The following is a 16625-nucleotide window of genomic DNA, read 5'->3' as shown; positions in this document are numbered from 1 at the left end:
ATATAATTAAAATTGAAAGAGGATATTATGAAGCATACGGTACAACTATACATATAATCATAATTGTAATTTTAAAAGGAATTCAAAATAAAGTTCAAAAATAAAGTTAATTGACCAAGATTGTAATTGGATTAGTATATATGCAATGCAAAGACAACAGAAATGATTAAGAGAAGCACCAATTCGCCAGAAATACATGTTGCCATTTCTTGACTTTATGAAAAGTATCTTTAAACACAAAGGACAAAATAAAAAACGAGGAAATGAAAAATGAGACCCTGAGGAAACAGGATCTTTGCATTGAATATTGAATTATTCATGACCTACTAATTATGCTTATCTACAATCTACCCTATTCGAATACTACAACCCCTAAGGAAAGGAATGTACCGTACGCGATACAGTTAAAAAATACATACCTAACGAAGACATAGGTAACAAACTAGGCATAAAGGTGTTGTGATCCCCATGATGAATAATATTGTAAATATCCTTTCCGAGTACATCGTCCTTCGTGTAATTTATGTACTGCGTTATGTTCTCCGTAACGTACTCCACGCGGCCTTCCGTATTTACAACAAATAGAAAGCCGTCTAGCGCCTGTATGAAAAAAATATAATTAAATTCATGGATAATAATTTTTTTGGAATAATGCAATTAATGTAGAATAATTTTTGGAGTAACGCAGAGTAGTGCCACTTAAATTTTTCCTCTGATACGTTCTTTAATTCTTTAACAATCTAATGATATTGTTCCTGAATTTAATTTCACTTATTAATTCAAACCGATAATACGAACCTCGAGTAAGATAGGGCCAACTTGATCGTTGGATAATATGTTAGGATTCGACGAGGACACTTCCCCCTGTTGTACGGCATGACTATTGGAGCCCTCTTGTTGCCTAAAGTGCCGAATCTGCCACAAAAAAAATTAAACATGAATTAATGTTTTTTGTATCATCATATATTACATTGTAAATATACAGGCCATCATGAGCTATGCGCTTTTTCATAGGGATTCTTTAAAAACTCAAAGTCAATTTATAATTTTCTTTGCTTTTTTGAAATACTCTGCATATGAAAACTGCAATACGATAGATATATTATCAATTGATAATAATATTATCTAAAAAAAATATCTGTAATAAATTTTACTAATATTGTAAAAGTCTTGTAAAACTATAATTTGGCACGCGTAAATTTGTGAGTAAATCGCTCATAAATAAGTGGTGTCCAAAAAAAATCTGACGATTGCTTAATGTAATTTGAAAAATTAATAACATAGAATAAAAAAATATAAACACATAGTAGCAATTTCAACTTTCGTAACTTTGATATTAAAAAGACTGCGCGCAAGCCTTTATCTCACACTCGATTTAGGTAATCGTCTCTCATGCGTTCGTCTCGCCTAACTAATGTCCGTACAAAAGCGTCGTGTATAAAGCAACTCCACGCGAGCGAAATGATGTTTAAGGTCCATTTCCACTTGCTCGTTTTATATCGCACCCGATATTGTATTATATTCCATAAGAGACGAAATAAAATGTTTTTATTTTTGTAACCGCGCCATCGTTGAGGAAAAAATTTTAAAATATAACGAATGACACATAAATAAAGACAAAAATCTATCTCACGATTTTAACAAACGTGCGATCCTGAAATGTCAAAATAATCACGCCCGATTTTGCCGAGAAACGCTGTCTACACGAACAGAAAGGACAAGTTCAAATGGACCTTTAATCTTTTCCATCTAATAGAACGGAGGTAGCATTTCCCTCACGACGTTTGCGTTATGCGTGACGCGATAATGCGTGGAAACGACTGACTCCGCTTTTTGTATATCCCGCACACACGCATCTTGCATACACGAATGCTACAGCAAGTCGCTCAAGTGATGTCACGACGCTACGAGTAAAACGCAATGTCATTGCGATGCAAAATTTCATCAACGTAAAATCCTTTTTTTTCCCTTCATTTTTTTATGATTGTATTTTCTTCAATTATCAAATTCATATAAATGAAATGTTCAATTAAATACAACATAAGTTCCTTTTAATATAAAGAATACTGTTGTTATATGAAATAATATATTTTTTATTTTAGATTCTGTCATTTATATATAACAAGATGTCTACTCAAATCTTGTAAAAAAATTCCCTGATCTTCCAGGTATTTTTATTCAAAATTCAAGGTAAACAAATTAAATTTAATTAAAATAAATAATCAAATTAAATAATTAAATTAAATTTAAATAAATTTTTTATTGTATGCTTTTTATTCATACAAAAAAAAAAACACAAAATCATTTAAGTTTCAAGTGCTAGATCTGCAAATGTACTATTGAACAAAATTAAATATTTTTTAATAATAAATATTTCTTCAGTTACACAACATTTTCATTTTTTTATTACTAAAAATTACAATAAAAAAATATATATATATTGCATCTTCAATATTTTGTTAAGATATTGAAATATACATAAAATAAAGATAAATAAATATATATTTATAATATATTTTAAACGCATAATTCACAACATGACTTATCAGCTGATTGCCGATTGCTTACAATGTAAAAGCATTATCAAAGAGAATTATTTTTAAAGAAAATTTATTTTCCCTAAGTTCCAATAAAATTCCCAGATATAAAAGAAATTCCTGAGAATTCCAAATGTTTTTCCAAGCAAAAGTGAAATATTACAGCAACTGCGCTGTCACATTATCTTTGTACGTGCCGTTCTAAATTTATTATATATTTTACTAAATACGACAAACTAAAAACATTCGTAAAAAATGTATAGCATCTATTATACTCTCAAACATGTTCCCTGCTATATGAATCATCGTATCGCGACGACGCACTTTCCAGTTTACGCGCCTCGATAATAAAACAAAATTCGACAACATAGGAAAGATACATAAAAATATGTGAAAACATTGTTGACAAAATTGTTGACATGTGTCCTTCGTGTAAAATATGTGGTCATTTTTATGGAATGTTTACGCGCGCGATATCAGTGAAATAAATGACAATATATATAAAATCGTACCGAATGCAAAATAAATAATTCCATTTGAACAAGGGATCGGATTTTATTGTTAAACACACACACACGTGTATATCATTGCTTTTACACATCAAAGTATAGATTTGTCAAATTGATTATGGCACGCGAGTATTATCAGCAGTCGCAATAATGGTACAAAGACAGATAGATAAGAGAAGAAAACGCGCAATGATATCAAAAAAGAGCATAAAAGGAGACAGCAAATTATCTTAAATGTGAAATACATGATTACAAAGGATAACTAGTAAATAAAATGCTTTTCCTAAAGAATAAAAAATTCTGAAGTGACAATTGTGGTATGAACAACTTTAAATTTTCTTTTGCAGCTCAGAATGCATTGTCTCGATATTTTCGTCAAGATATATTCCGGATTAATCTAATCTCTTCTGTGTATAAAAGAAATACGGAAAATTTAGAACACGCTATGTACATTTTGAAGAATCAGAATACATGATAATTTATAAAAATATTACGTTGATACAATTGAAAAGCTAAAAATATATACTATACAAAGAAACTAAAGTGCCACTTTCTTCTTTCTACAAAAAAAGCAATTTTTAAGTGGCTGCAATTTTATCGCATATGATCGGATTGAGATCAATAAAAAAGCATTACCAAGCTTGAAGTTTCTAGTTTCAGAATCTTTTAGTCGAGTTCAATTCTTTTTATTTGTTGCAAAATTATAATATGAAAAAGCGATGTCCGCCTTTGACAAAATTTTTCAAAAATTTGTCAAAGAATGCTGAAGATAAAAAAATTGTAGCACAATTTCGTTAACGGAATTTTAAAGAGCATAGTTTTATCTTTAATCTGCTTTTTTAACGAATGTCCTACAATTTTTTTTATTCACTATTGAAGTAAAAACAAGACATTAACTTTAAACGTCATAACTAGTGCAAAAATTATCGCACAATAATTATTAAGAAGACAATTTAAAGAGAAACGTCACTTTAAAGGCACTTTAATATGCACTAATTGCTTCGGTCTTTTGCACGAATAATTAAGATACTTTTTACTTGTAAGTATTGCAGAATTTATACAAATGTTAGCGGTTTTTCATTAATTTGATTGATTTAAATGAAAAAGTGCAATTTTTATTCGATTTTAAAGTAACGATTGCACTTAACAGATATTGATTGAAAAGGCAATTAGTGGATTTTAAAGTAATATTTCTCCTTAAATTGCTTTTTTAATAATCAATAATTTTTTCATTAGTTACGAACACTCAATGTCAATAAAAAAATCAAATTAAAGATAAAACACTGCTCTTCAAAAGTCAGTAAACGAAATTGTATTTCAATTTTTTTTTCTTCGGCACTTTTTGACAAATTTTTGAAAAATTTGTTCAATCAACGAATGTCGCTTTTTCATAATTTAATTTTCTTATAAATAAAAGGAATGGAACTCGACTAAAAGATTCTGAAATTAGAAACTTCAAGCTTTGTAACGCTTTGTAAAGCTTTTTTATTGATCTCAATCCGATTATATGCGATAAAATTGCAGCCATTTGAAAATTGCTTTTTTTTGCATTTTATATATATATATATATATATATATATATATATATATATATATATATAACATTGATTTTCAATTCATTTTTTTAAGCTTGGGAGAGACAATGAACTATAAAATTTAAAAATTTGACTAACTACAAGGTTATCATGTGAGAGATAATTGATTCTATTAAATTTTAGAATTATATGCATAAATTATATCGTTGGAATGATTAAATATCTAGATTTCAATTCAAGCCATTCTCGTTCTCAAAGAGGAGACGAGTGCCTTTGCGGGGTTGAAAATTGACTTTGCTCGGCGAATGACTAAGAGATCATACGAATCTTCGAGAGAACGGGGTACTACGTCGAAAGTGCGTGCGTGCACATCGCTCGGTTTTTGTACCGTATACACAGTCCATTAGCCCCTGGCGCGTCTGTTATCCGTCATTGCGTCAGACCGCTAACGAAACAACGACACCACTCAGGGAAGGGACTTAGGTAGTTGATCCGAGCCAGCAAGCAAGTCGTTGCCCAAATGTATAACGCCGTGAAAGCCGTACGTAACTCGATAACTCTCGTTGTCGAGTTTTCTCGATAATGTTGAAAAAAAAAATAAATAAATGAAAAAAAAATAAATAAATGAAAAAATTAACACCCGGTACATTTTAACAAGCGAATGAGATTTTTCGTCGCTCGCCGAACCTTTTATCAGTGTTTTGCAATTACTAATGATCTACACAGTTGGAAAATTCGTGATTGAGCAATCCACATAAAATTTTGTTTTAATTGAACGTAATATTGATATGTCAAATATTGGTGATATTAATATTAATACTTCAACACAAAATGAATGCAAACTTCGTAGTAATTTAAAATAAATTTTATGTAAAATCAATATATTTAATGGTAGAATTAATTTAGAACAAAGGTTATTGATTGTTTGTAGTTTCTCTCATTCCTATTATAGAATAAAAACAATATTTCTTTTCTGTAAATTTTGACAGATAAATCCTATCACTAATGAAATATATCTATTATGTAAAATTAAAAATCGTGTTATTTTTACATTTTTTTTTCAATTATTTTAATAATTTAATGTTTGAGTTTAATTACTTCAATAACAATATCTTAAATTAATATATGTATGTGTTAAATATTTAATACAAAAATTTTAACCGTCATATTTTTCAACAAAGAAACATAAATTTTCCAGCTGTGTATGAATAAACAATTAATGACGATGACAATTAATAAACAATTGAAGACTCTTGAATTTAAATTTAAAAATATATTAAAATACAAATCATTCTTTCTGAAAATATTTTACGTTATTCCTAAATATTTTAATATTTTTTAAATCGATCGAGACGAAGGAATAGAAATAAGAAATTCAATATGAGCCAGTATCTCTCAAATTGACATTATGATTAGTGACACAATTACGTCACGTTACCATCATCGTTAAGGAATCATCGAAACACTTTCTCCTCGCGAAAGATCGTTCCGTAAAAGAGAATAAGAAACGATTCAACACGCGTTTAAGATTATCTTTTCCTCGTTTCCATTATCACACATACACGCACTCACAAATACTCATGATACCGCACAGCTTCATTATCATTCTCGACGCAATTTAAAGAAACGGCGTAAAAGCGCAAGTAGAACGCATCGTATTGTATCAGATGTTCGCAAAAAAAAAAAATATGTCAGCAACTCTGATTCTCTCTAATAAATCATCGAAAAGAGAGAGAGAGAGAGAGAGAGAGAGAGAGAGAGAGAGTTCAATCTTCATTTTAAGATCATTAAGGCTTAATTGAAAATTGAATAATAAAACAATTGTTACCTTGACATAAAAGGAATAAAATTCAAAAGGGAAGAATTTTCACATGTAGCAATATTATAAATGCAGGATATAAGTTTCTTTGTTCGTTAAAAATATAGCAATCAATGTAAAAGATGGAACTGTCAAACGCGACGTTCCTCGAGATTAAATTCCTCGAGAATCGATTCATTTAAAACTCTAATTTACGAGAACGCTTTGAAGGGGGAGGATCGCAATGTCGCGATATTACTATTTCAGACGATCCAAATACGGCGTGCTCTCGAAATTCCCGCGTTACCGGCCGGAATTCACGGTCGCGAGCGCGCGAGAGCGTGCGGAAAAGACGCGTCCTTGAGCTCGTATCTCGCGGCGACGATAGATCGCGCGGTTGTAATCGACGCGGCGCAATCTGCCAGAGTGTGGCGCACACACATATACACATCACACAATAATCGCACGTACACACCGTCACGCACACAGGTTACTCGGAGCGCGTCTGCCGTGGCCTCGAAAAGTCGGTGACTCCAGGTCGGAGCGCGCGGCCGAGTCCGACAAACGATTTGTGTGTATGTATTTGTGCGTGTATGTGTGTGCGCGATGTTGCCGCTAGCCGCCGCTCCTCCACTGGAAGGCGGCGAGCGTGTGTGTACGTGGCTTACGTATGTATATACGTGCACGTGTACGCATTTCTCTTGTCGAATCGCGTCGCGTCACACGTCGCCCGCGATAAATTCTTCTTCGGTGTGCATTTCCACGAAGGAGAGAAAAGAAAGAGGTAAGAGAAAGAGATCGCACCGAGAGTGCGATCCAGATGACAGTCTCATGACGAAAGAAATAGAGAGAGAGAGAGAGATTTGACGGATATCGGATCGATTACGCGTGGAAGACAATGCTCGAAAAAGTCTATACGTATTTCGCACGAGGGTGCAATGTGTATTGAACCGTCCCTGTGAGATTTCTCCAACCACAATGACATGTCGTCGCGGGCGGAATCTCTGACGGACCGATAAGCAGACGCCAAGAGATATCCAGGAGAGAGAGGAGGAGGAGGAGGTGCTCGCGAGATAAAGCGGATCGAAAGAGAGACGGTGACATTTACATATAATATATATATATTTTCTGCCTAGAAAATTTCAATCGACTCTACCTAGATCACATCACCAGGGTCGCTGCGCATAACGCCATCGCGCAGATGACGTCACACAATTCTCTATCTCTCTCGCATTCTCTCTCTCTCTCTCTCTCTCTTTCCCTTTCTCTCTCTTTCGCTCAGGTAGATCGAATTGTAGCGGCGCCGTTTGGAAGGTTTCCTATTGACCTCGGTGACATCACACTCAAGGTCATGCAACAAACTGTCGCTCGGGACAGGAGCAGAGCGATCTCTCCGCTGCCATACGACGTACTCGGGGCCGTGTCCGCATCCGATTCCGCGGATCCTTCCTCTTTTTATTCAGCCGACGAGACACACGGAGGGCTTCTGTCAGCCGCGCGATCTGTCAAGGGGGCTCGACAACAACACGTGCTTCTCCGCGAATCGCAAGACTGACGCGCGCGCGCGGGCGAGAACGCAGACGGGAAGTCGATCCCATTCCTCTGCCCTCCTCTAGCCCCCTTCCCTAGACCTTTTTTCGAGCAGTACTGTGTGCGCCGGTAGTAGGCTACCGGCTCGAAAATCGTTTACGGATAGACGGATGAATGCGAACCGGACGCTTTCCTGCGGTGCGCGAGACTCCGAAACTCGGCCGCGCGCATGCGCGCGTAGCAGCTGAGCGCGCCTCGAGGACCGTATTCCGCCATGCGAAGATGAATATGTTATCGAGAATATCATTATCTCTTTGTTCTAGCTGAACTTGCCACGCTTAAATAGGCGTATGTTTATGTCTGAGCGAGAGAAAGAGTAAAAGGGAAAAGAGAGAGAGAGACGGAAAATATGCAAGAAATGTGATTAAAAAAAAATAAACTTATCTTTTTCCTCTATATTTTACTTTCTTTTATTGAATACATGCTAAGTTTTTCGATTATATTATGATTGACGAGTGTGGGATTTTAATGACAGATTCTAGAGAACTAAAAATTATATTTTCTACATTTTTTTTTCAATCCCCCAGCTGTCTTCTCTCTTTATAAAATTTTGTAAAATATATATCTCTCTCATTTTTAATAAATAGAAATCGTATAAAAAAGACATATAAACAGCAAACAATTAAAAATTCAAAAGCTTCGCACCTGAATTTTTTAGGAACTTAGATTCTTAACTTTCATAGATTTTTTGTTTGAAATTTAATTATTTACGGGTTAAACAATATTAAACAATATTAAAATAAGTGGACTCCCTATTGCATGCAATACATGAGATCTTTTTGAATAATTACACGTTAAAGGAATATCGATTTCACAGATTCGTATTAGAATCTAAATTTAAAATTAACAGAATATCTTAGTAATTACACGTCTTAGTAATTCAAAGTGACTAGAAGATAATATCAGTAACTAAACGATTTTTGATAGAGTAGGCTTTCGATATCTCGTTAACAAAGAATAATGACAACGTTCGGAGACTTTGATATCCTGGTAAATAGAAGTGATTAATAGAAGGTAGTATCAAGTAGCATCAATAACTAGAAGACTTTTGAAGTGGTATTGATATCTCGATAATAGATAGCGACAATGTTTGAAGACACATAATAACATCGAGATTTCAAAGCAATTTCATATACTTATTATAATCTCTGAATATAAAATATCGATATTATTATTTATAACTCGTCAAAATATAATTTATACGATATTTTTAAACAAAAATAATCAATTAATTAATTTTAAAATATTATAGGCTCTCTCTCTCTCTCTCTCTCTCTCTTATCTTTGCATTTTTTTATCGTAATAATTATTAAAATCAACACGCTGCGCTTTCAACTGCCATGTTTCTCTCATACCTTCTCCAAAAAACGCACGTAAAAAAATTAACTGAAACTCCAGATAAAGTGTCTGTAGCTTTTTTGCAGACACATTGTCTGAATTTTCAGACACACTGTAATTTTTAGTCACACTCTCCTAAATTTTCAGAAAAATAACTGCAAAATCGATTACGACAAATTGTCTGAAATTTCTCTCATTCACACCGGGACGTAAAAAATTCAGACGAAAATCTATCTAAATTTTTAAAAAACTTTTTTTACAGCGTACCGTCCTTCTCGTGGAAGAATATCGACAAGCCGATATGACTCTTGGAGTCAAACCGGACGAGAAAGCGCGCTGCTTAAAATTTCAGTCGAGCACGCGGACCTTCGCTCGCCATTAGGCGAGAGCGCAGTTACGACACACAACAAAATTATCGAGTCTTCATATTTCTAGACCCCGAAATCCCGAAGCAGGGCCCGGACCGGATCGTGGTCTCCGCCAATGGGAAGCGTAACATCGCTCGATCGCCACTCAGTCAAGGGCTTAGCCTTAGCGGCCGTTATGCAACTGCTCTGGCTGCCTCGCGCGTTTTAGCCGACGTTAGCGCGAGCACGGTTTAACAAAGGGGGCCCCGGGACCTGTAATTATCGGTGTGTATCGTTAGCGGATTAATCGCGTATCGGTTTAAAAAAAAGGAATACCCCGTAACTGCGTCTTTGACCTTTCGCGAGCGGAGTAAACGATGCGATTATATTAGCGATAATAATAGACTCTCTCTCGAGGTATCGAATCAAATTTCCTGTAAAATAAAATAGGCCCTAAAGTGGATGGCGTTATGCAAAAGTGAATTAACTCGCCGAGAGCTTAATTCGAGATAATTTAAAATGCAAAGTTTTATATGTCGCCAGTAGAGAGAGAGAGAGAGAGAGAGAGAGAGATCCAGAGGCATGTGTATGTGTATATACATATATGTCACTGTTTAAAAATAAATTCATTAACTTTAAAATTCTATTCATTCAGATTAATAATTTAACCAATTTGTGCATACTTTCATTTCGCGTAATTTAATTGGACTAATAACTTCTTGAACGATAAAAACATGGCACATTTTTTGCGTTTTATACACATGGGACTTCGAATTATACACACACTGGGTATAACTTATTATTAAAAATATAACACAAGCTTCCTAGACACATATAAAATTATTTATATTTTACAATATATATATTCTAAAATATATTTTAATATATTTATATTAATATGTTATAAAAATATATTGCAAAAAAATATACAAAAGAATAAACAAAAAATATAAGAATATATTACAAAAGTTATTTTAATATATTTTATATATATATTAAAAAATATCTTTTAATATTACAATATATTTTGATATATTTTATAATTATTTATATTATATAATAAAATTCTGGGGATACGTGAGTTTTTTTTTCTGCATTAAATGCAAACATACATTATGTGCGAGATTTGATCCAAAATCGGAAAACGATTGAATCGAGAGGCGAGTTGAATTGCATCGAAAAGAAGCCTACGAGTCAAGAAACATACGAGTTATTCAAGGAATCTATAAGATTGACCGAATTTATCGAGTCGTTCGTGTTTCTCACACATCGAAAAAGCTGTCTCGAGTAGCTTTAAATTATCTGAACGATGTCATGATCATCTGTAGCAATGTACGTGCAACTGTAATAATACACTTCAAGTGTATAAGTATTATCGAGCACTTCTCGCAAACTTCATTTATGGCAAACTTATTAGTTAATTCGAGACATTCACTTTCTCTTAAAAAAAAAAAAAAGTCTAAATGCGAAAAGTTTCTAAATCGAAAAAACTTTCTTCTTTTTGGCAATGGGACTGCAATAAAATCATTTATTCTTACCGTAATACTACTATCGTTAATTCTTGGAGAAAAAGATGAATAAAAAAAGTCTGAATTTTCAACTTGAAAGAAATTTTATTTCCATGGAAGTTTAATTCAGAGTATAATTAATGATAATAAATGTGTCAAAAATTATTAAGTTATGAGAAAGATGTTCAATTAATTTAATCTCTGCAAAAACAGATGTTTCAGTAATGAAGCTCAATTTAAATCTCATTATATAATATTTCTCGAACAACGAACAAGTATACATGCAATACACAAATTGCATACATAATAAATATCCTGCATATTTAATTAAGATTCCGCAAGGAAAGTTTTCATAAATAATAAATCTCGTGAGCATAGCGGATCGTAAAGATGTTAATAAGGCTTTATTATTGTATTTAGTTTCGATGTCTCCTTAGGGAAAATTTTCGGAGCGTTACTGATAATGAATATTACATACTATTAAAAAATACGCTGTAAAAACTAGACAACATTTTTTTCAAAAGAATAAGAGAAATGGGAATTTTTATATTAATTGTCAGCATTTTTAGCAACAAAATTGAAGATTTGCGGAATATTCGGAATTCATCTGTTATTAAAAAAAAAAAAATTTCAGATGCAAACAATAATCATCGCGCATTTTTTTCTATATTTATTTCAAAGTAACAAAGAAATTAATAATTAAAAAATTTCTCTCAACCTAAAATTTAATTTAATACGTCATAAATCATATAAATGCGCCGTAATATTATATAAACAATAAATACAATTAATTTGCCTATGAACGTGTGTAGAGATTCATCACTACAGATATTTCGCAAGACGAAGGAAGATCGATCGCTACCAAAGAGTGTCGAAGTAGCAGAACTCGTTAAGAACGAGTTTTCGAATGTTACGCGAAATTCTCATTAAACTGGCGACGATGTAATGTCGCTTTCGAAAATACTATTGCTCTTTCTTTCGTTTAGATCGATACGGGAATATGTGTCATTTATAAAACAGGGCGACCTTTATGAGAGATTCGCTCGTCCTACAAATCTCTCAATAATCCTGAGTGCTTTCTCAAATATTTCATCGTCCTTGCGCGGATTCTTTCATGTTGAGCCAAAAACAACATCGTTCAATATTTGATATTTACCGATCAATTTTTCGACCGAAAAATACTGACAACGAATAGCATTCTTTCCGACCGTCTTCTGTCAACCGTTATCTACCTCAATTATACAAAAGAGCCTCTCACCTTCTTAAGGGACAAGAGAAACAGCGGGAATGAGTAAAACGCATACGCAAGAGACACACGAGTTACAAAGGAAAAATACTGAAAATAATATCGTCAATCTAAAACATTTTATTATCTATCTCAAGTAAGAAAGACCTTATAAAATGTCCTTTGACGATCGTAAAATTGTCATTTTGTATTAATACCGAGCAGTTATCTTCAATTTTATGACTCGAGAGAACGATAAAAATTTGTATAATTTCGCAAGTGGAACGTGTGACGTTTTTAGATAGCATTTAATATTATTTCGTCAGCGATTTAATCTTCAAATTTAAATCCCTCTTGGTACGTTATTTAGATTTAGAATTTTTCTTGTTTTTATGAAAAACTTTTATATTTGCAATCGTTGTAAAAGAAATATTTTTCAATTTCCATTTAAAATAATTTTCTAAAGAGAATTAAATATATAATGTATTAACTTCTCATGTAAATAATTATTTATATGTACATTATTAGTTTACTATACAATCACAGTCGTGAAAATGATATATGTAGTTTGCTTTCTAGGGAGAGGATTTTATAATATTTATTTTGTTTTGCATTTGCCTAGACGTTTAAGTATAATAACAAATGTAATTATATATCTCCTGACCTTCTCCTAATCTTGTCACTCAAATCGATATATGACGTTTTATTACCAAGGAAGGGAAAACAATCGTAAAATAGATAAATATTGACGGCACGCTCCTATGATGTCTGTTATTCAATCATCGATTCGCAAGGGAAGAATGAGAAATTTGTCTTCTTACCTGATCGACGGTTCTCTGAAGGATCTGACATTTGTCAGTCTTACCAGAGCTCATCTCCGTGGCGGAAATCAGCTCGGCAAGCTCATCGATAAATGTGTTCTCTTGCGTCCGTCGTCTTTTTTCGTTAAGGCACTTGTTACTGAAAATAATCAAAATGCAAAATTAATACATTTACGGTCTCAAGTTGACATAACATTTTTTATAAATTCAGTCATTAAATACTAATGTTAATATTGTAATTAGTTTAATAAAAAATGATATATTTACTAATACAATCAAAATTATGTCATAGATAATAAATTTCACAAGCATGAGAAGACATTTAAATAGAAGAGAAAGAAATTTTAATTAAAAAAAAAGATTGAAAAATGATATTTTATTAAAACGGATTTAAAACGTTAAAATAAATATTTCTTTAAATATATATATATAGTCAATATTTTTTTTATATATATGAAAAATCAATTATCTGTAGATTAATTTGTAAAACAACGTGATGAAGTTACCTTTATTTTTTTGCAACAACATTAATGCAGGAATAAATTTTTTTACGATATCGAAGAATGTCCTCGTTCGAAATAAGAAAGTATTCAGTTTTTCCAAGAAAATGTAACCAACTCGTAATTTTGTCATGACACAATTTGTCGTGTATTCATGTTTCAAAGAGAGAGATATACAGTTTCATATTTTAATAATAGGTTCTTTGATTGAGACTTTTCGTGTTGACTTTCCCTAAAAAAAAAAAAAAATATTTTAAAGCAAACTATTATCTGTTACAATATTTTAATATCGAGCATGCCTTAGTATTATTTATTTATTATTTATTTATTTAACTTAGTATTAAAATTCAATAAGAGCAAAGACAACTGAACTTTAAACTTTTAAAGAAAGTTTCGTAAATTAATTAATTGCAACTCTTGTTTTAATTGAATATCAATGCAAAATTAATTATAGAATCCATCATCAAAATTGCTAAAAAAAAAAATTGATAAAAAGATTTTCCGCACATGCAATATAAGTACTGCGAAACATTAAAAAAATAGACGATCAAGAAGATGCCGTGAGAAGATTCGACAATTTTATAAGGAGAAAATTATTAGATGCTGAATCAACTTCTTGTCCCGTTGAAACGTTCAGTTGACCTTGTGTGACGTCACGTCCAGCAGTGACTCTCATTATGTGTTAACGCTACTGCTGTTGCTATTTTAATAGCCCAATACGGGTGTCTTACTGTCTCACTATATTTACATAAATATAAATACTATAACTACTTATATAAATGTAAATATTGACATTAGTCATTAGATTGAAAATCAGGATTAAAAAAATATATAACTCTTTCCTCGACGAGTTAAATCTCTCATGAGTATTATAAATATAGGAAACGCGTCCTTCATGCAATCATGATTTTATTGCTATAAATAAATATGAAAATCACTTGCATATATAATAAAGATTTAAATTTACCGAGGAGTACTGTTATGCGGTTTCAATTTATAATTAAATGACAATAGGAATATTTTTACGTTGAGTTTAAAATTATTAATTATTGAATCATACTGATAAATATTCAATTTTTACTAAAATTTAAATATGTCTGATATATAAATATATCAATTTTATAAATATATTAAATAATAGTATACGCGATGACTTTAATATTTGGTAATATTATTCCACGAAGATAATAGCTTCCTGAATATTTGAATATTTCATAAATATTTCGCATTTAAAGTAACATTTTCTCTGATAACTAATTATCTTTAATTAATATAAAAAGATGGAAAATCATTGACGTTAATATTTGATTATCGACTTTTAAATAAAATTACTATGTTCTTTCTTTAATTATTCAATACACACACATATGCTAATAATAAATTATTATATGAAATGTTAGAAACAATGGTTAAACTCTCTGTGTCACGAATAAAGATATAATTTATTAAATAATTCAATAAAATTTTATTCGCATGCGATCAAATATTGCTTTGACATTAAAGCCAGTTCAATTGATGGTAAACGCTTAAAAACTCGTGCGCACGCGTTTGCCATTAATAATTCGATCGAAACGATAAGCTCTTTAGGAAATTGGATGGCAATGGATTACGGCATGCTCGTCGTAGTGTACGGATCGAGCCTTTTAAATCATAGATTTCCAAATTTTAAAATCACACACCCCATTTGATATGTCAGACACTCGTTTCCCAAATAAAAACTTAAGAAAGAATTAATCCAGAGTTAAATTAAAATAATAAAAGCACTTTAATAAGGAAGTAATAATAAAAATATAAGAATAATAAAAATATAAAGAATAATAAATATATAAATATAAATAATAAATATAAAAATATAAAGACTAAAAAGCTTAATATTTTTTGTGATATCATAATTTTCGATGAATTGAATTAAATGATAATAATTCAGAATCATCTTTTTTCATCCGACAGATGTATTTTGTGTCAAATGTGCAGTGTAAAAGGCAGAGATATTTATCATTTACTATAGCATACAAATTGCGGATCTGAGCTCATCGTACTTTGAAGAGATATAAAGGACTAGGAGATTATGGTACTCACTGCTGCGATTGCGACTGAGGCTTCGCATCTGATTTCTTTCTTTTCTTGGTAATACCGCCAGTAATCGCACTCATTTTGACCCACAACGGGTCTTGCAATTCATACGGGCCAGGCCTGCAACAAAAGCGCAATCATGATTAGAGAAATACAGTGGCATTTGCTAAAAAGAAAAAAGTTTTTAAACATAAAGCATCGACATTATCGATTTCTGGAAATAAATAAGAACCTTTCCATCAAAATTATGTGTCACAAGCAAATGTTGTTATTTTATATTATTATCAGAGATAGTAATAGAAAATATAAAAAGGCAATTTTTGCATAATTTTTTTAAAATATGTAATTCATAATTATGTATATTATATATATTATATTATTTTTATTTCTACTTTCAAAAATATTTTATTATGCAAATATTTTTTTTTTTAAATTATACATACATATAATTTAAACCAATACATATTTCTACAATATATAAAATATTTTTTGAAGATTGAAAAAAAGAGAAATTTTATAAAAATTTATCAAAATATATTTTATTTCATTGCCTTCCATACACACCAAGTGTAATGTCAAAAATTAATAATAAAAATAATAAAAAATAATAAATATAAAAATAATATAAAAATATAAAGAATTTAAAATTTTTTGTCATATCAATTTTATCAATATAATAAAAATATAAAGAATAATAAATATAAAAATAATAAAAATATGAAAAATAATAAATATAAAAACAATATAAAAATATAATTACAAAAATATAAACGTCAAAAATACTCGATAACAAAATTGTCAAGCAAAAAAGATAACAATATTCCGAACATCACCAATGTTAAGC

At 31.3% G+C, this 16625-nt stretch overlaps 2 protein-coding genes across 12 annotated transcripts in view; both read right to left on the bottom strand.

Annotated features, from left to right (window-relative positions):
* The window catches only part of LOC126852718 (nuclear receptor coactivator 2-like), a 121873-nt gene that overhangs the window by 22423 nt on the left and 82825 nt on the right, over window positions 1-16625 (bottom strand). For all 11 annotated transcript variants that reach the window (XM_050597798.1, XM_050597790.1, XM_050597797.1 and 8 more), the window contains 4 exons: window positions 15788-15901; window positions 13209-13347; window positions 799-915; window positions 420-600 (listed from right to left, as the gene is read on the bottom strand). In XM_050597798.1, the coding sequence (XP_050453755.1) occupies window positions 420-600; window positions 799-915; window positions 13209-13347; window positions 15788-15861 (511 nt within the window). In that variant the 5' untranslated portion in view covers window positions 15862-15901. The remainder of the gene's footprint in view (window positions 1-419; window positions 601-798; window positions 916-13208; window positions 13348-15787; window positions 15902-16625) is intronic.
* LOC126852724 (uncharacterized protein C05D11.1-like) overlaps window positions 700-16625 on the bottom strand; it is a 126129-nt gene continuing 110203 nt past the window's right edge. Inside the window, exon 15 of the mRNA XM_050597814.1 lies at window positions 700-710. The gene's annotated coding sequence lies outside the window, so the exon portion shown is untranslated. The remainder of the gene's footprint in view (window positions 711-16625) is intronic.

This window comes from Cataglyphis hispanica, chromosome 11, assembly GCF_021464435.1.
Source record: "Cataglyphis hispanica isolate Lineage 1 chromosome 11, ULB_Chis1_1.0, whole genome shotgun sequence".
In the NCBI taxonomy this organism is placed as follows: Eukaryota; Metazoa; Arthropoda; class Insecta; order Hymenoptera; family Formicidae; genus Cataglyphis; species Cataglyphis hispanica.
Note: the sequence above shows the minus strand (reverse complement) of the source record. Positions and strands in the feature narration are given on the sequence as shown.